At 39.3% G+C, this 20,730-nt stretch overlaps 3 protein-coding genes across 9 annotated transcripts in view; 1 reads left to right on the top strand and 2 right to left on the bottom strand.

Moving 5' to 3' along the window:
* Window positions 1–591: 591 nt before the first annotated feature.
* LOC143146993 (uncharacterized) lies at window positions 592–1,988 on the bottom strand. Its single transcript, XM_076311771.1, has 2 exons — window positions 1,515–1,988; window positions 592–1,426 (listed from the first exon to the last, which is right to left on the bottom strand). The coding sequence occupies exons 1-2, from the start codon at window positions 1,821–1,823 to the stop codon at window positions 1,151–1,153; spliced, it is 585 nt and encodes a 194-aa protein (XP_076167886.1). The 5' UTR covers window positions 1,824–1,988; the 3' UTR covers window positions 592–1,150.
* A 641-nt stretch (window positions 1,989–2,629) lies between these two features.
* Hdac3 (histone deacetylase 3) lies at window positions 2,630–4,382 on the top strand. The gene has a single exon (XM_076311347.1). The coding sequence runs from the start codon at window positions 2,927–2,929 to the stop codon at window positions 4,226–4,228; it is 1,302 nt and encodes a 433-aa protein (XP_076167462.1). The 5' UTR covers window positions 2,630–2,926; the 3' UTR covers window positions 4,229–4,382.
* A 114-nt stretch (window positions 4,383–4,496) lies between these two features.
* Window positions 4,497–20,730, bottom strand: part of LOC143146525 (uncharacterized) — a 45,797-nt gene continuing 29,563 nt past the window's right edge. For 4 of the 7 annotated variants that reach the window (XM_076310840.1, XM_076310841.1, XM_076310838.1 and 1 more), the window contains 10 exons: window positions 13,259–13,607; window positions 10,671–11,039; window positions 10,381–10,593; window positions 9,849–10,304; window positions 9,337–9,772; window positions 7,176–9,077; window positions 6,512–6,706; window positions 6,257–6,430; window positions 5,609–5,991; window positions 4,497–5,514 (listed from right to left, as the gene is read on the bottom strand). In XM_076310840.1, coding sequence (XP_076166955.1) covers window positions 5,425–5,514; window positions 5,609–5,991; window positions 6,257–6,430; window positions 6,512–6,706; window positions 7,176–9,077; window positions 9,337–9,772; window positions 9,849–10,304; window positions 10,381–10,593; window positions 10,671–11,039; window positions 13,259–13,607 — 4,567 coding nt within the window. In that variant the 3' untranslated portion in view covers window positions 4,497–5,424. Of the gene's footprint in view, window positions 5,515–5,608; window positions 5,992–6,256; window positions 6,431–6,511; window positions 6,707–7,175; window positions 9,078–9,336; window positions 9,773–9,848; window positions 10,305–10,380; window positions 10,594–10,670; window positions 11,040–11,581; window positions 11,651–12,185; window positions 12,374–13,258; window positions 13,608–20,730 lie in introns of those variants that run through there. The other 3 variants (XM_076310837.1, XM_076310842.1, XM_076310843.1) reach the window with 3 other exon arrangements.

Genomic DNA, 20,730 nt, shown 5'->3' with positions numbered 1-20,730 from the left:
CTGAATTGAATATAAGCTTATAATTAATGGGAATCATTTGTGAAGGTTAGGTTTGGTTAGGAAACTAGGTATCTTAGAAACTAGTTAATTACTTGTAAATATTTTAAAGTAACAGTTGGAAATCCTAACTTGGAATATTGAAAAGTAAAAACTTAAATTAAAATATAAAATATCGATATTTTCTGATAACCTCAAAATAACATGTAAACTAAGGAAAAACATTAACTAGGAATAAAACAAATTCAATTCGTGAAAAAAGTTCTAATAAATATATGTTTGAAAAAGTTCTAAAATAAATTTTATGATACTTTCAATTACATTTCTATAAAGTAAATTTAAAAAAATAATTTAAATAATGTATGTATATATACATTTGGATCAGTTTAGTAGAATCTTTTTTATTATAATTTGTGTTTATACATTTTGCATTGACTCTAATTATTAAAATATTGTTAAAAATATCGGTAATTTTAACATAAAAAAGGCCATATGTAATATAAGAGGAAAAAAGACCTGTTAACGCTATCTTGTGATAAAAATATCAATAAAACTTTTTGAATTAATAAATATAGTTTACATATGAGTTTTATTTGTATATTAAAGTTATAAAATTTCTCAAAACATCAAGCTGAACTAGAAATTTCCTTAGCATATTTGTAACATCTAATCAATCTAATGGAAGAACAGAATGGGTACAGCTGTGTTAAATAATGATGTAAAATTTAACATTACTCCAACATAAGTAAAAACCTGAAAAAATATCAGTATCTGTTTTAACTGTTTCTATGATTCAACTAAAAATAATGACCAATATTAAACATGTTTTCAGATCAAATGCCTGCATAGTTTCATCCATTAAGTTCCTTGTCCTGCTTCTTTATTTCATATTGAATTAATAATAATTACTGATATAAATACGTATAAAACTGTATAAATACATTATACATTGCATGTACATATAAAGCGGCTCAATATTATAGGTAATATGTCATAATAATCATAATAATCATATTGGTATCAATCACTACCTTAATGAAAATTCGAATAAATAATTCAATTATAAGTTGCACAAGACACGCAATCTTGAATGCGTTGCTAGGAAGTGAAGAGATCATTCTGTATATCTTAAAAAAAAAAAAATAGGAAGATTTTATCTCAACATAGAGAATCCTTTTCTTGTAAAACGAAATGGCCTGCATTGGATATATCGTGTGTTGACTCCTGCAGGTGTGTGTACTGGTGTTTCATTATTTTCTTTATCCCATGCGTGCCTGGGTGATTCAATGCCAAAAGGACTATAAAGTTTTGTCGGTGTTCGTCCTAAAAGTTGACGAGAGCGTGTTTGTGGAGTCTGCATCTTGCACATACTATTTGGCGATTGCTGCTCTTCCAATCTTTGCCGTCTGCGTGTTGAACTTTTAAATTTCTAGATCACAGGTAAAGAAAATATTAACATAAAACTTAAGGCGTTATATTCTCAGCTGATATTTTGTTTCTTAATCGTTCTGTCTGACCTGAGAGATGGTCCCAAAAGTTGTACGCATAGAAGATATGGTTTTGGACAATTTCTCAGCTCCGCTCCGTAGTGCGCGTCTAGAATCCGCTGACATATTTCCAAGTGATAAATTGTTCCAACTTCGATCGCCTGCTTGCTTGTCCTTCGACGATTTCTCTTTGCACGAGTCACTGGACTTCTCTTTTTCGAAACGATCTTGAAGACGTCGTCTTAAATTCTTCGAGTCCTTCGTTATCTCCGGTGAATTTTTGACACTCAGAACTTCCCGGTGAAACGTAAACGAGACACTACGCGAATCCGGTCGCATGCTTCTTAACTTTATTTTTCTTTCTCGATACGTAAACCACTCACTATTGCTGATTTCTAGAACGTTAACTAATATACTACGGATAAGTAATGTAGAATCTGAGAAATTCTCTTCATCCCTCGGAATACGTTGGAAGAGCGTCGTTGCCAACCGCCAGCATTCAGAAAACAAGAATGGCCGCGGCGTATGTGATCAATTTAGCGCAGTTTCCATTTAAAAAGCACTGTGTGAATTAATGTAAATTACTGTGTTTATTTTGGCATCTAATACGTTGTTGAATACATCGTATAAGAAAACTTCTTGTTTAATGAAAATTATATTTGACGAATATATTTTTTTTAATTTGATTTTTCGACGTGTAGTATCGATTTTTATTCAGTTGTGAATTCATCGTGTAAAAATCTGACTTAGAAAGAATTAAAAATTTAAAAACTTAAAAAAATAAACTTTGAATTATTTGCAGTAGTATTTTAAATAATAAACGGAAACACAATAAGATTTCAAATACTACATAAAAGCTTATGAATTAAAGTTGGGTAAAGTTTGAAATAAATATATTCTGTAAATATCATCAATTTGAAAAGTTCGAATTATATGTTACACTGAGATATCAATATCATTAATAAACTCAATAATATTTATTTAAAGGAAGTTTGAATTGAGTATAATTCCGAAAAAACTCAAACAAAATGTAAAGTAAGTGGTTTGTAATTTTTTAAACATCAGGAATGTCAAAAGCATCTCTCCAGATGGCGGTAAAAATCTATCAAAGCAAAAGTTTGAAGAATCCTATTTGAACTGTTACGATCATTTTGAAATACCGTTTCGTTGTTTGTTTACTCAATGGGAATTGAATGTATAATTAATTCGTTATATTTTCTACTATGGAACGGTTCATTTAAAAAAAAATACATTAATATTGTTGAGTAAACGCTGACATCTAGGAAACAGGAATTAAGCATCTAACAAAACCAAAAAAGAAAACTAAATTTTAAATTGCTTTGTACCGTACAATGGCTCTGTAGATGTATCGATTGCAAAGGCATTCTTTTATATTATATGTTTGCATTTATATACCTTGAAACATATATTCTAACCTCAAAATGAGTTACAATAAAAAAGTATCATACTTCTACAATCCAGATGTTGGAAACTTTCATTATGGACCTGGACATCCAATGAAGCCTCACAGGCTTGCAGTGATTCACAGTCTAGTACTTAATTATGGTTTACACAAGAAGATGCAAATCTATCGACCATATCGTGCCAGCACTCATGACATGTGTCGTTTTCATTCAGATGAGTATGTGGAATTTCTACAAAGAGTGACGCCACAGAATCTACAAGGATACACAAAGTACCTTAGCCACTTCAATGTGGGGGATGATTGTCCTGTTTTCGAAGGACTTTTCGACTTTTGTTCTATGTATACTGGTGCTTCCTTGGAAGGAGCTACCAAGTTAAATAATAATTGCTGTGACATTGCTATCAATTGGAGCGGTGGACTGCATCATGCAAAGAAATTTGAGGCTTCTGGTTTTTGTTACATTAATGATATTGTTATAGCAATTTTAGAGCTGTTGAAATATCATGCCAGAGTTCTTTACATAGACATAGATGTTCACCATGGAGATGGAGTTCAAGAAGCATTTTACTTGACAGACAGAGTGATGACTGTATCTTTCCACAAATATGGAAACTATTTCTTTCCTGGTACAGGAGACATGTATGAAATAGGAGCAGAGAGTGGAAGATACTACTCTGTTAATGTACCATTAAAGGAGGGTATTGACGATGGATCTTATGTTCAAGTATTCAAACCTGTTATATCACATGTAATGGAATTCTTTCAGCCAACGGCAATAGTTTTACAATGTGGAGCTGATTCTCTTGCAAATGATCGTCTTGGGTGCTTTAGCTTGAGTACAAAAGGCCATGGAGAATGTGTAAAATTTGTGAGAGACCTAAATATACCACTACTTACTGTAGGGGGTGGTGGATATACACTACGTAATGTTGCACGTTGCTGGACTTATGAAACCTCTTTACTTGTTGACGAACAAATCAGCAATGAACTGCCTTATACTGAATATTTGGAGTATTTTGCACCAGATTTCACGTTACACCCAGATGTTGTAACCAGACAGGATAACGCGAATAGTAAACAATATTTAGAAGCTATTACAAGACATGTGTATGATAATTTAAAAATGATACAACATTCTCCAAGTGTTCAAATGCAAGATGTTCCATGCGACGCACTGCCACCCGAGGAAGAGAGACAACCAGAACCAGATCCAGACTCTAGACAAAATGTACAAGATACTGATAAAATAGTTGAACCAGCTAATGAGTATTATTCGGGAGAAAAAGATCAGGATAAGATGGATGTAAGTGAATCGTGATAAAGAAAAGAATGAATAGATCATTTAAAATAAAAGTGACACTATGTACACAAGTACAGTTATAAAAACATTGAGAATTAATTTTTACTGCAAAACCGATAATTGTAAATATTATATGCGAACTGTAAATACTTTTAAGGCTATTAAAACTGTTTCTTACTTCCTATCTAAGAATTATATTTATACATATCTACCAAGATAGAAGTATAAATAAACAAAATCCCATTTCCTATTATACAAGGATATTCTTTAGAACTAAGGATTTTAAATAGTATTAGGCAAGTTTATTGTTTTATGTCAGACAGCATATTGTCTACAATGGTACAACAATGACGATGAGGATGATATTAATAGTAGTAGTAATAATTCTAATAATAATCGTAATAATAATAAGAGCAATAACGATAACGTTTTTATCTCTGTTTTGGGGCTATCTCGCTATATCACAGAGAACTTAATCCTTATTCGTTCGTTCCTTACTATCTCAAAATGCAGAACACAAACGACGTTCTCCAATATAATTTGCTGCTCAGCTTCATAGTGTACTAAACATGACTAATACAATAAATTAGGTATTTTAAATTAAGGCGCTTCGTTCTGTACATCGTTCGTAAACTTTACAAAAGTTTCTCGAAAAATAATACAAGTACAAAAATACTCACAGTACAAGGAACGGAAATATTCGACACTTGTTTCGTTACAAAGATGCAAGATCACGATGTAAAAACCTCTCTTGCACAATAATACGTTGGCTTTGCCAAGGAGGCACTGAAGCATACATATTCACACACAAAGGACTCCGTAAGTCTCGCATACATTTGTTCGCATTTTCTTTTTCCGTATTACGTAGAAGGTTGCGACTTCTAAGTCCCTGCCTTATTTCTTTGTCCCCATTCTTACTATATATGCACGTGTATACAAACATTCAGTCTCATAGTGAAAAGCAATTCCATTTGGTGTTTAGTTTTCCATCGAATTCTGGGTACTTCGAGACACTCGCGATCATATACAAGCGGTTAGATGCAGGCAGTGTTGATCCAGCGATCCTTGGAAATCCACGAAATAGTCCTTGCGAAATTTTGTCCTATAGAATTTGGTTGACTAGATGATCTTGTTCTTATTCACTCTCGCGAAAAGTTTTAAGGGCATTCAGTGGAGAGAACCCGCCTCGGTGATACGAGGACACCGAACCAAAATTACGTTTCAAAGTGTTTGTAAATACTGGTCACATATGTCATGACTTGTTGCCAATCGGGTCGCTCCAATTGACACATTTCGCCTATGTTCTGTGAATGAAACAAATTGTCCATTTAACATTCTATTTCAGAGTGGATTCGGTTAACACATTTGGGTGAGCGTTATGAGAAATGCGAAACTTACCAGTGTGGTAGGTATTCCAACACTCTCGGCAGCAGAGAAAGCGATGGAAAAATTTCTTCGTTTCTCTGCTTGTGTCAATGTGTCATAGGGTACCTTGTGTGGAAGGTAGGAATGAAGGATGGCGCAGAGCGCCAATCCATCGTTCCAAGAGCTACTAAAATTCGTTATGTCGATATTCCGGTAGCCTAACGTTTTGTTCTGACACCATTTGAGCAAAGCGTTTCGTTTCGAGCCTCCGTTCTTAATCAAGCCACAAAGAGGATCTTTGCGTTCCGACAAGTCCGTCACGCTGTTGCGACGCACAAAGTCGATCGCCTTGGCATTCAGAGCAGCAGAATCCAGCAGCTCACCTGGGCTTAATACCACAGGTGTTGACTTTGTCTCTGCGTTAATCATTGGAAGAACGTGACTAAGTGTGATGCTTTGATTCACCGTGTTGAATTTGTCAAGCGTACAGCGTGCGTGCGTGCGTGTCAGAGAAATTCGCAAGTAACGTTTGCATCGAATACGATTTTAAAACAGTAGATAAGCGGTGTGTAAATTACTCCAACAATAAACCCATTCGTATTTATATAACAAGAGTATTGGTCATGATTGGTCATAGCTTCATTCAGGCACTGCAAGCTTTTTAGTTAAAATAAAAGTTACCTGACAACGGCTTTCTTGTTATTGCAGCTTGAGTTTTATTGTTATTTGTTGAATTCGCCGTACAGATTAAGTTATTGATCTGCTGTTGGTCTCTGAGCGGAGCCTTTAATGTCATTATATCATTCGTTCCAATGGAATTAAGAGAGGACGTGGAACTGCTGCGACTTCCCGGTCCTATTTATAAACGATATAATAACTTATTATCATCGAAAGATCGTATGAAATATGTCGATACAAGATAAAATTTATACCCACCCGCTTTTGCTTGTTTAGTGGCATTTTCTATGCTCTCTATCAAGCATTTTACAGATAGTCTCGAATCTTGACGAGAAATATTGGCTTTGCGACGCGCAGCAATTTCTTGTTGCACACTGGTCAATACACACTGTTGAGTATCAGTTGGAGTGCTTGCAGGTCTTTGTGGCGGTTGCTGTATCACCTTCTGGTTTGCTGTAAAAACGAGAAAAGATTACTTGCATCGTCCATATTTTATCTCAAGTAAAACAAACAGAAAAAAAGCAATAAGCACTATGTTTACATATAAAAGAAAGCACAAATATAACAATAAAAAGAAAATTCTAGAAAAACTTATGATTATTACTTGTTTCCAATTCTTAACGTAGAGTCACCCGTTTCTATATACATTTACTTTGTACGAATGTACAATTCAATAAAGGACAAAACATAAAACAAATTCCAGGATAAAGACAACACTAGAGAACGTGGTGTAAGCCGGTACTGATTAATTGAAACAACGTGAAAGGTAAAAGTAGGGCCTAGAAGAATGATTGAGGCTAGGCAACGAGAAGGGTGTACGAGATTTCTGTGTTTTTCGCTAGAGTAAGAAACCAGGACAGACAATGGGGGGTTGAACTCTGCAATACAAGCAATTCACGTTTCCACACTACTGGCGACTTACGGTCGCATATTGTACCTATTTGCCGGCCTGGTCTCAGTTCCACGTCTTCTATGATCGTTTCAAATTTCTCTCTTAAAGACGATGTCCTCCCTATCAGTGCTCCATCCTTGCATGTGAACGTGGAGTCACTAACGCTTTGACCAATCTTAAAATCTGAGTTTAGGGTTGTAAGTTCACTTTCCAGTGACCTCTTTTGATCTGCATTGATGGAACCATTTATTTTGGGTTGTTCATCTATATTCGATTCAGATTGAGATAAATTCATGTTTAAAAATTTTATACGCTTTAGTCGATTTGCTTCGCAAAGGGTTAAATTTTTTCTCGACTCCTGCAATTCATTGTCAAATTTTAAGGCTTCACTGGACGTCTTTTGCGTATATGTAGACGAATTTAATGAATCGAGTGGTCGAATACTATCTTTCAAGTTTGAATTTGTAGGTTCTTTTGATGCAAGTCGAGAAGCCACTGGTGTTAATAAAGTATCAAGTGCAGATTCAGGCAAATTTTCCAAAGAAGACAGAATTGGATATGTACTATGTTTCTCCACATAAGTGGCTATATTCTTTTGATTAGTTTCCTTCCTACTATTTTCTGAGTTTGTCTTTTTTAGATTTAAATGGTCCGAATCTTCCGATTTTTTAAACAAACATGACTCAGTTGGAACGCTTTGTGGTCTTGAATATAAGGAGTCATTTTTATCTCTATACTGTATGGCACTTTGTTTAATATTATCACAATCATTAATCAACATCTCCTTCTTTTTTGGTTTATTATCAATATCAATGGAATGAGTAGTTGTACTAAAATTGATATTATCCAAAGAGGTAGAAAAACGGTTATTTGTTAAAGCAGAACTGGAAACATTCTGCTTACGAGTGGTATTGTCCAAAAGGGAGTCGACGATTTTACTGCCAAATTTGGATTCATTTTTCTTTAAAAATAATCTACGTTTTTTGTTAAGAAAATAATCGTTATGTTCATCCTCTAATTTCAAAGTTATATCTAATTCGTTGGACAAATTCTCTTTGTCCCTTTCTAATTTTGGCTCATTTTGAGATTCCGGTATGATACTTATTTGAGAATATTCCGCATTGCCATTCGCTTGAGTACATTCTTGCAACACCTTCCTCATTCCTGGATCAACCTCAAACTTTAAATCATCCATCGAATTTTCCATTCCAGAGAAGAGATAATTTTTAGGAACATAAAATCGACTATTCGAGATGTTGATACCATACGAATCCATTCCAATGTTTTGAATGCCTTTTATGTCCTTTAACAAAGACGATTTTGCGTCTATATTTTTCTTAGAAGCAAAAACATTTGGGACGTACTCGAGCAATTTATTTGAATCTGTGACTTCTTCACAATCACAAGTTTTTTTACTTAACGATTTTTCATCAGTGTCATCTGATTCAATCGATAATTGTCTATTTTGTAGATATGAATTTTCAGAAGTAACATTAGTTGATTCTAACATGTCAACCTTCAACGCGGGCACATCGATTTTCTCGCCTAAATTTAACGTATCCGGATCAAAAGTGGGACAAAACTCGACTTCCACACCAGAAATCAGTTTGTCATCTAATTTAATAGGTTCCTTGGGACATAGCTCATTATTATCATCACCTGATTCTGCGTCTCCGTGCAGAAGCATTAAATTTAATTCTTCCGAAACGACTGAATCACCGCCATCTTTTGAGGATAGAAGGTTTACGTTTTCTGTTTGACACGGATCCCGTCGGGTTGTTGTTTTCAACATATTAGTCCGCAATGCGCCTTTCTTCGTTTCGTGCCGCCTCTTAATGATAGTACGACCGCGTTTCAATACATTGTTCGCAGGTTTGCGACTATTTCCAGTCGAGCTACCGAATGTCTTACATTGGGGGACTGGAGTGCTGCCTGATATCCGAATGAAATTGAAAAACAGATAACATTTATTGTATTAATAATGCTTCGGGTCCTTTGTGTATCGTTAAAAAAAGAAACTAATTTAAACTGGAATCGCTTTTCTAATATACTGAACGCTTCCCTAATTTACCGTGTCTACATTTATGTATACAATATACTATATATATATTAAAAGTTTGACGATTGTCATTCTTCTGCATTAACGACAAAATTCATACAGAACGATTAGTTTTAAAAATATTTTACTTACCTTTATTAAGTTTATCGAGCTGTGCTTCTAGGGCTCTAAGTTTATCGCGTTGCACTTTGTTCTCCATGACGACACGTTCCAACTCGCTTTGGGCTTCTGTTTTAAAGTCGTTCGCAACTCGCACGGTCATTAGTAAGTCCGTCTGAAATTGCTCCCATTCAGCAACCTCCTCTTGCCTCAGCTTACGTTCCTCGGCCAAAGCGCGTTCCAATTCGTACTGGCGTGTTTGGGCGTCGCGTTCTCTTCGTTGTGCTTCGTTTAATGCAGCCTTCAGTTCCCTTTTATCTTCCAGATGCCTCTGACATTGCGCCTGCAATTCCGCCAGGGAGTCCCGTACGAGTTGGAGTTCTGTGCTCACCGATAATCGTTCGTCTTTCAACTGATTTAATCTATATTCCAGATCGTCAATAGCAGACTTTGCATTATTGCGCGCTACCTAAAAGATAAAACAAAACGATTTAATATCCCATTTCTTTCATAAATCCGTCACATTTTTATAAACTGGTACATACTTTGTATTCTTCTTGAAGTTGCGAGTATTGATCTCTAAGACGATCGTGATCGCAATGCGAGCGCGCCAACTGTTCTTGGAGAGCTGCTGCTTGCGTCTCTAAAGTGTCTTTTTCTCTCCTGGCTGCATCTAGAAGTTCATCTGCCTCGCTTTTGTTTTCCACCTGCCGCGATTGCTCCAGCTCTTCGATTTTGGCTCGAGCATTTTCTAGTAACGTGGCTAACCTACTAATCTCTATGCTTCGATTCGCACCCTCCTGCCTGGCTTCTGCCAATTCCATATCCAGCTGTTTTCTTTCAATGTTCGTCGCATCTACCGTCGATTCGAGTAGGTGTACGCATTTCGTTAATCGTTCAGTTTCTGCCGCACTGACTTCAGCGGCCGCTCGTAAACCTTTTAGTTCGGACGATAATTCTTCTTGTTTCTGTAGTAAAGATTCTCGCTCCTCTTGCGCACTCTATAATTAGTTAATTTAATCAATAATTAGTTGCACTTGTATTGATAACTTCTATCGCGATGTTAGAAATATATACTTTTAAAAGGTCTACTAATTTTTGCTCTCTCTCCGTGTTGTACCCTTTAGAAGATTCCTGAGGCTGTTCCTCCCTTAAAAGCAGACCTTGTAACGTATCGACCTTGGATCGTGAATCTTCAAGCTTCTCCGTTTGCCTGCACAGTGACTCCAGAAGCACATCTTTCTCTTCTGTTAACCTTTCATTGTCAGCCTGTAATTCTGTAAGCTGTGCCTATGAAGAGAAATGAAATCAACATTTTATACTATTACTTAATATTTATATTTTATAATAAATATTAATAACCATACTTGTAAATCGCTTAATTCTTGTATCGTTGCCTGTAACTCTTCATTTGTTGAATAATGCGTTTCTTCCATTTGCAAAATTCTATCCTGCAGACATGCGACAGAAACTTCTGATACTGAACTGGAAGAATGTTTGTCCCAATCCGGTGTGGTGCACTGAGCACTGTCCTGGGGTACAGCTGTGACAGGCGTAGAACCTTCATCTTGAGGAATTGCTATTGATGCCGGTGCAGAATTATGCAATCTTGATGCATCCAGAAGTAGCTGTTGTTTCTCCGAATCTGACAATGGAGAATGTGCAACATCTCTAAGTCTTGCACGAAGAGCTTCGTTCTCCTCAGTGAGCCGGTCTAACTCCAAGCTATGCTGCTCCTATATTTAAAAATAAAAGCATAAATTTTTATAAATTACGGACTTCGGGACATGCTACCGTTACGCGGAATACGCGTTTATAAAGGAAACGTCTGATAAGAGCGTTTCACAAACATATGCTCATTGCATTTTTAAAGCTTTCGACTGTCGTACAGTGACACGATCATAAACGTTTGTACTTCTTATCTTAATGTTTTATTTACATTAAAAACACGGTGCCAGACGCTTACGTAAACTAGAACATGGAGGCCGATCGGTCTCTAATTACTCGGACGAAATAGTACAGGGAAACGTAATATGCCTAGCCGCACGATATACTGTGACAATACCGAGAAATCTAAGTTCACGATTCAAGGTGAGAGAGTTTTTCTTTGATCTCCATCAAGAACGCGGGGAATAAGTGTCATTGTTCGAGGTTAGGTCCGCGAACGTTACGGTGATTATTATGCCAACTTTCGAGAGGTGAATCTCGTAAACGTGCATTTACGACTCGTCGTACGAGCGTAAACAATTTATAAACCATGTTGCCCCTTGTCGTTTACCGTGGTCGAAGAGAGACAATGTTTTTTCATAGCGTTCGCGGTCGTTTCGCTTCACAAGCTTTCTTCCTTCGTAAACATCCCCACGTTTTGCGCCCTCTGTCTATCCCTTAAATACGCGGGATCAACCTTTAACGTATTATACGAAAAAATCAAGCACTTATCGAAATTTATATTTTACTTTCAAAAGCTCAAATTTTTGCGTTAATCCTTAAGAATCTCCTTTAACCTTGGAATCTAAACCCTTTGAATCCCTAATACATGTAATTAAAGTTTCTCGAACTTCATTTTCGTGTAATATTGGCTTTTAATGCTGCACTTTATATATTGGGTGTTCACTTTATCATGATCCAGAGGTTTTCTCAGAAATGAATATCTTAAATCCCTTACATTGTACAGGAATTCACTAGTATACAACATTTAACGTTAGGAATGGACGATGTTGACGAAAATCTGATATATATTATTTATGAATTTGTTAGTAAATGAGTGTTTAGTTGTTTCCATAAATTAAAATATAAAGATTATTGCCACCAATTACGTAATGTCCGCTTTTCGCAACACTGGTGACCAAGGCAGAAATAAAAAACAGGTCACCCACGTTTACCTTGAATGGTCGTATCGGTAGAGCGTAACCCATGCGACGAGTAATCGTTTAATCGCTTCTGCAACCATCTTCATTGCGAAGAAACCGCCCTCGAAGACGGTGTTCCTCGTGTTTGTTTTCCTTGTAAGGTCGACGATGTTATGCGACGACAGAGAAAGAGGATTGAGGTCGGAGGAGTGGATCTGCAACACGTGAGGAGAAGGAAAGATGGATGGAGGGGAGAGAACGAAATGAAAGCAAACGATACAAGTAGTAGTGGGCACTCGGATCTTTCTCTTACTTTTTTCTAAATAATTTAATTACACTGGTCACAAAATATGCGATTGTGAAATGATTCGAGATACATATAGCTTAATACGTGGAGATCAGATCCTATTATAAAGGAGGCTAACCGGAGATTTTTGGCTCAGACCTCAAATTTGTATACTTTTATATTTTCAATGGGCGATTAGGTAATGTTAATATTTTGGCATAAGAAGCAATTTTGTTTCCGGATTTACTAATTGAGTTCATCGATAAAGCTTTCTAGCAGTCCTACCTTAGATGTGACGCTATTAATCGTTTGAATAGTCTGTTAAAACTAATTCAATATTGATAAACTAATAAGTACATAATTGGAAACTATTTAAACGATCAATAGCGTCTAAGGCAGAATCTGCTAGATAAGACTTACTGATGAATTCAACCAACAAATCTAAAACGAAATGTAATAAGTATTCTCTGTTCTAAAAATATTACTTATTTCACAACAAAAAATTTGTTTCTATACATGGGCCCTTCAACAAGTAAGTAACCCGCGCTTCTCGATTGCTGAGGGGCACTGGTGGAGGTAGATTGTTGGTTCAGAACGCTTTCATGAGTGAGCACAATGGGAGAAATTCTTGCCAGAGAATAATAATTACACTTGCCCGGAAAATGTAAATATGTCAGGTTTCTCATCGCGTGAGCGCTTATTTATACACTGCCCTGATTATATACAAAGTGCAGCGTCGTATAATCAATATTCGAAAATGAGGTTCGAGTGATTTTAACGTTGGTACTGGACACCCTGTATAGCAGTATTGGAACGTTACCTTGAGAGAGGCGAGCTCGGCGCGTAACTCGTGAAGATTCTCAGCGTCGCAGGACGTCTCTCGTAGATTCGACTCGAGTCGGGCACGTTCCTTGCGCAACACTTCGATTTCACGCTCGAGCTCCTGCATCCTGGAACCCTTCGCGGGTCCCTTGGTATTGTAGTTTCCCTTCGCGTTGCCTTTACCACCTTCTTTACCAAAGGAACCCCAGTTTCCAACCGGTGGATTTTCGTTTTTCGCCTCGAGCGAGGAGGCGCTGGGCGCCTGACGCAGCGAAATCTGTTGCTGCTGTTGTTGCTGTTGCGGCTGCGTCGGCTGTTGCTGCGGCTGCTGTTGGTTTTGTTGTCCTCTGCGAAACAGCGATTTGAACTTCATCATGGTCGATCGTCACCGCTTGATTAGGCACTCAATCGAAATAGGAAATTCATTATTCTTAAGAACGCGTGCATCCGTCGTTATCGTCCCGCAATCACCGTTGCTCGATGCCTACACACATTCGAGTAACATCATTCAATGATTTTCAAGTCGTGGATTCGCGTGTAGTAGAAATGTCACTGAGGTTTTCATTCTGATAGACTTCAGTCCTTGTAACTCACCGGGGTACGCGCGTAACGCGATCCCGATCGATAAGAATTTCATTTCCGAACCCACCCTCCTCTCGATGAGGCTAACTCGACGAATATTAAAAGAAACTTAGTTTTTTGTATCACTGTCGCGTAGTTCTTGGATTGAACTAAACCTCGGATAATTTTTATTTCTTGTAAAATGTAATATTACGTGTTCGTAGTTTACGAACGAAAATATGCGTCGAAATTCTACAGAATTCTCTGTAACAAGCACCAACGCACCACATTTATAACAATACGCTCGAATAGTATCCAATTTCGAATTTAAGGAGAGAACAGTAGTGTAAAGTTTCCGGATTCACGGAAGTTGAAGTTACACGATGGAGATAATTGGTTTTCGCAGCGCGTGACACGAGCTCGGCGAAGGAATTCGAAGATTCATGCGAGACACCGCGACCTCGAGCCACTTTCGTTTCACGAATGTTCACTTATGGCCGAAACAACGTTCACAGCGATTCACGAACGAGTCGAGAATGCACGGATCCGCTTCGATTTCAGCCTCCGACCAACCACTTGTTGCAGCGACCAGTCGATCTCCGACTGCGCGGCCAACGTCCCTGCGTGTAATGTTTTCTACTCGATGTCTGCTCGAGAGATTTGCTCGCATCCTTGAACACCGATTCCGATGGATCGCACGACGATCGAAACCGTTTAAACGTATCGTTGGAGGAACGAGGCCTTAAAGAGCCGTTCAGGCACATCGGTGGTTTTCACTGAGTCGTTCTCGATGAGTCACAATGCTCTTGCACGACATGTTTCATTTTTAATTCGCGTGATTCAAGATTCGATACCGAAAGCCGACTGTTATTTCTTGAAAAGAGAGAACTGTCCGTGAGACTTGTCTCGAAAAACACACCGAGTCAATGCACTCCCCTCGACGGTGCATCGGGAACTGAATACGAGACTCGAGAGTCGCGTCCCCTCCATAACTATATCTCCCCACTAGGCTGCGACGCCGACAACTTTGCTGGACGAAAGGTTTCGAAGTTGAGAACGCATCTAGGCGTCTCGGGCACGTTTTAAATTTACGGTAACGATGATACTGAAACATTTCAGGACTAGACTCGCTGTCGATAACAATCTGAAACGTACCTACACGCGGATAAAATCATGTTTCCCGCATTCTTTCGGCTCGCTGTGAATCATTATCTGTTCACTGAAAAGGACGAGATTGTAAGTTCGATGAATACACAGTGCGGGCCAACCAGCGGCGCGATGCTATTTTTCATCTCATGGAGGAAGTGAAATTTCTGTTACGCAACATTATGCCAGATTTCTCGCGATATCAACTACCAACTAACGAGTATAAAGATTCCTTCTATCAAATGTTTCTTCCGAGAATTAACGAGGACGCTCTAAAAGGACGCCACGAGCTGAAATCGCTGCGATTCTTGGAACAATTAAGTAAGGTGTAGCAGGCCGGTTAAATTTGAGCGAAATTTACTATGTAGATTCGGAAAGGGTGGCGTAACCAATTGAGCCGATGTTGCGGCTCGATCGTTCGACTTCTTGGTCAATTTTTCAGCGGAGAAGACGAGAAAAAGACGGGAAGAGAAGAGAGAGATAATTGCCGAGAGTTGGTGGGGCTTAAGACAGCCTGCGCCAACTCTCTGGGAACGAGTACATACTTCGTCGAGGATGGTTAGGCGAGTATCGGGGCGAGGGAAGGGAAGCAGAAGCTGCTTAAGGAGGCCACGGAATCTGCAGACGTCTCACCGTCGACCAGTTTTCTCATACGGTCGACATATGGTATGTACCCGGTGGTCCAAACTTCTCCAGGATACGTCTACCTGAGACTGACGGTATTTGGGGACAATCCTTGACCTGCGGTTCTACACAAAACCGATTATGTATATTACCAAAGCGTCGCAAGAGGTCGCTTTTCGATCACAGATGGAACGGTTTTTTTTCTATGCACGCGCTCCGTTCTATTAACCCTTTGAGGCCATTGAATTAGGTTTCGGTCGGTACTGCAGTTCTATTACAATTAACAGAAGTGTCGGTAATTTTTTGTAATCTAACGATCGTATGCGTATGTATTCCCGGAGAATTTTCATATTTCCTTTTTATGCATATGATGCGATATAATTGGAATTCGATAAGATAAGTTTATGTTTGCAAGCGACGTATACTCCATCCGATTGTAGACACAACAGTATCTCGAAAGACTTCTCGATGGACGGATAGAGTTTCCAGCACCGTTGATAACTCGACTTTGATTTAAATATGCATCGCGTTGTTCGGGTCTGGTGCCAGGGTTGTGGCTAGTCATACCTAGGTCAAGGTCGTGACTACATTAGACTCCAGATAAGATGGATCGTGCTTGGATCAGATACGGTTGGGTCTAGACTTTTGGGTAAGACGAGCCGTGGTCTACTATGGAATATGTCGGGTCCGGGCCGAAATTAGACGTCGAGCTGTCGCTGCGAAGAAAAATTATAGATACTGGGCGAACCGGGCCGAATGTAGAACGAGGCGACGAAAAATAATTTTTATCCCGGAGTGCTAAGTTTGTCCGTGCCGTTTTCAGGAACGAGTGGAACAGATAATTCGATTCCGACGATTGTAATGCGACACGGGTCGATTCCACGGACGACGAGGAAGTAACGCGAACAAAGCGCGAATACGTTCCCGCGAATACACCTGATCGACGCGAAACGTGTGTCATAAAGCTAACAGACTCGTAAAAGTCGGCTCGCTTGGCCATAATGGGGACCTATCGTCGCGACGCTGTCAGCGTTCCGTGCACGTGTCATGTTGGCCGATCATGGAACCGGTATGCGGTGTTGCGATTTTTCCGTCGAGTTCGGCGGAAATATGACGCCCAGTGATTCCGAACCACGGCCGTTCCCTCGTCATCAAAAACGTCTTACGTGTGTGCGTAGGGGTTCGCGAGACGGCACGCGGAGAAAACAGCGCGCAAAAAAATAAGAACGCGGTCTAAATATATGGATGTCGATCGGTCGGTCTGTCGGTCTGTCGGTCTGTTGGTCTGTCGGTCGGTCGGTCTGTCGGTCTGTCGGTCTGTCGGTCTGTCGGTTTGTCGGTCGGTCGGACGGGCGGCGGGTTGCGACGCGTCGAAATATCCTGTTGGCATCGGTCGAATCCCTCGGTCGTGAAAAAAGTTTCAAGAATACTCACGATCGGTGGATCCCACATAATGGGCTCATTGTACGGGGTGTTGCGAAAGTCGCCACCGCGGCGACGAGCCAACGCGCCGGAATAGAGAGCGGTTTCTTCTTCGCTTCTTTCGCGAACCGTCCGCGGAAGACGAGCTCAAAACCATGTCGAGGGATGAATTATACTGTCTACAAGGTGTTTCGTTTATCTACTAGCACTTTATACATGTATATCTGTTTCTATAAAAGATAAGAGAAATCGATTAAGAGGAACTTGCACGTTTCGAAGAGTACAAACGAGACAATAACAAAATCCTATCCAAGGTCGTTTTTAAGAATGTTTTAAGGTTGATGTTTATTTTTTGTTGTACTATATTGTACATTTTCGATCGCACGACATTATAGGCGGCATCGATACGAGTTCAATGTCCCGCGATATCGTGACCTTGAGGACGTACACGTTACCGTGTACCCTAGGTTCGACGATATGGGTAAACGGTTCAATCCGAGGAATAATCATCGTCGATCGTAGCGGTCCTATTTACGATGATAATAACGAGACAATATTATCATCGGGTACACCCAAATAGCGTGGCATTACCGGCATTTAAAACAGAGGGCTCCGTTATTGGACTACCGAATCGTTCGATTATACGATTCCCTAATTGTTCCGATATAGCGTATAATTGCGTCCCCCGTCGAGGGGTTAGTATTTTCGCAACGTACAGAGGCGGACGCTTGAGTAATATCAATGGAGAATGTCTGCCGCGATGTAGACACGTAGACTGATCGATGCACTTAAGTATTTACGTCCGATCAGCGTTATTCATTTCTCGATTAATATTCCATACAGCGTCCCGTGTGACAGTCTGTGCGTGGCCACACGTCACAGTGACTGCGTTCCAAGGCGCGTTGTCGGCGGGATTAATTTTAAACCGTTCGCGCTTAATCTCGACTGATTCTTCTAAATATCTTCGTTTCCACGATGGGAAACGGTGATTTGCGGTGTCTCGCACGACATTCGAGCCGGGAAACGGAGAAAAGTAGGAGTTGAATCGATCCGTTGAATTTCGGGACGGGGTGGGGGAGCGGTTATCAAAATAGAGAAGCGTGAAACGCTCGAGTAAACGGGATCAAGGCTAACGTCGGAATACACTTTCCCTGCATCACCGTGACATCGAACATTCAGACCGATCTATCCCGGGGTCTATAAATCCTAATCGCCGGGGCGGACCGTTTCACCATGGAATTACGGTACGAACGGCGTTGACGAGGTTGTCCTTATCTCCATCGACGGAGAGAAGAAAGATATCGTTATCGCCAGGTGTACGATCGCATAGGCGGTCGCTTGCACGGTTCTATGAAGCGATCGCGGCAATGTAAGAACGTTTTTCTTTCTATAGATAACGATTTCCGTGAACGAACCAACTACCGCGGCTCGCGTCGGGACACTCGGATCTTGCCGCGTGTAGTGGGGTGAGCCACGAAGGACGACGATTCCGAAAACTCGGGTCCGATCTTTTCCTCGTACCGTACCTGAGAAACGGGGGAGACTTTGAGCGGTCCGGGAGTGTATCGGGATCAAGGGTTCCCCGTGTATCCAATCCTCGACTGCGGTACGGATTTCAAGAAAATGCGGACAGTATTTTGCGTCGCGCGCTAAGCATTCGTCACCGCGTAAACAGCGATTGTTACGGCCATTTGCGCAAACATCGACGTAGACAATGATCGTACGTAAACGGGAATCGTGTTTCACGGCTCGAGTCGCCTTTTTCCGAAATTCTAGACGAACCGCCACGACGGATTAATAAATAGGGGTCAACGAAGCAACCGTTGTTATCCCAACTGTTGGTTCCTTAGCCAGCACTGACGTCATTTTGTCTCGTTCTTCAATCCTCGTTTTCTCTTCTCCCCGAGACGAACTCTCAATTGACTTTGCCCTTATTCAAAGGCCTTTTAGCTTAGAGACCCGTTTCAGAACGTCTAAAGTGGAGAGAACGTTTTCATCGAGTGATTCTATAGCTACACTGGCAACGTCTTAACGTGATTTCATTCACAACGGAGCTTCTAAATTCCTCGATGATATTAAGCGTTGAATATAGTTCGTAGAAAAGAAGCTGCCGAACGAGGAACAGGGAGGAAAGATCATTCCGGAATGGATGAGGTGGTCCCTTTGGCTTTCGTCGAACGATGCCACTTTCTCGGGAAAAATTAGGTTGCACGTGATGTCGATGTATACGATTAGCAGCGGGCTGTCCCCTCTCGCTGTTAAGAGTTTCTAAGGAAATTATTCGTGGAGGATCGTTTAAAAGAACGAACGGTCCTTAAGCAGGGAAGAATTTTGAAAATCTTGGCAAAACGGCTATTTATAGTACTGCTTTATATTTTTGGTATTTGTTCGAGCTTCGAAATAATTTCTAGAATCGGTTGGATAGTTTTAATATTTTAGAGGCTCTCAAGGTTTTCCAAAGGTTAAAAGATTTCAAGACGTATTAGATATTCGAGATTTTCAAGACCTTCGAGATACAAGATTTTTAAGATTCTTAAGAATTTCAAGACCCTCGATCTTCGATTCTTAAGAGGTTCAAGGCGAGGCTGGGCTTTATCCGAATAAATTTGTAAAATGATCGTTGAGGTAATATATTATCTTGCTTAGCTACGTGTTATTTGAAATAACTCCGCGTTATTTTATTCGAACCGTTAAATGATTTTCCTTTAGATTATTTTGTTATTTGTATTTCAAATAAAATAATTTTTAAATTTATTTTTTAATCGTTTGAATATTTATTCAAATTCCTGAACACTTTCTAATTCTATCGTATCAATATCGTCAACTGTGTCAGGAATGTAGATTTGCGTATAGTGTCTCGTGCATACAAGTTCAGGACAGTAAAATATGTAATAAATTGTTTGGTACCGCTAAGTGTAATGGAAAATGATCGTTTCGAATTAATGTTGAATAATTTAAAAATTCTTGGACCAAGACATTTAACCGTTTGAGTGCCACTGGCCTTTGTAGATATCTGATCGAGAAATACCAAGTGGCGCGATCGCGCTTCTCCTGTTCTCTAGTGAAAAATGCCAAGCGAAGCGGTCACATCTCTCTTCTTTCCTACAAAATACGCATAACAAAATCCAAGCGTGCAGATAATTCGACTCTATGGACTTACGAGCTGGCACTTGTAGTAACTGAACAAGTTCGATCGTCAAACGTTACAAAAACGAATCAGTAATGTATTCGATCGACATATAAATGAAATTCAAAATTTCTGCAACACGTACATTTAGCATGTCTTGCATTGTTTTTTTTTTTTTTATTATAACAATGTTTAACAATTATTTATTAATCTATTTATACGAATCAGTGATCAGTTAAATGGTCTGCAGATATTGGCCTATTTTCTTCGGACACCAGGAACGATTCTTACTCAGTCATAGAGGGCTCTTTGAACGGTTTGAAAGAACGTACAGAATTTACACTGCACGCCTTCTGTGGAGCCACTCGATTCAATTCGAACCGTTCGATTTCCCTCAAATTGCTTGATTTATTCGAACGGTTCGATCTTTTTTAAAGGAACCAAAAACAATTACTCTATCCAACTTATTTCATTGATCCCATTATTATCCTACATTTATTATATTTTTTTAAAGAAACGATCGTTCGTAAAAATAGTTTCTTTATCATACGTGCTTATTCGTCGATTGTGCCAAGTAATTCAATCGTGAA

This window comes from Ptiloglossa arizonensis, chromosome 5 (genome assembly GCF_051014685.1).
Source record: "Ptiloglossa arizonensis isolate GNS036 chromosome 5, iyPtiAriz1_principal, whole genome shotgun sequence".
Taxonomy (NCBI): Eukaryota; Metazoa; Arthropoda; class Insecta; order Hymenoptera; family Colletidae; genus Ptiloglossa; species Ptiloglossa arizonensis.
Note: the sequence above shows the minus strand (reverse complement) of the source record. Positions and strands in the feature narration are given on the sequence as shown.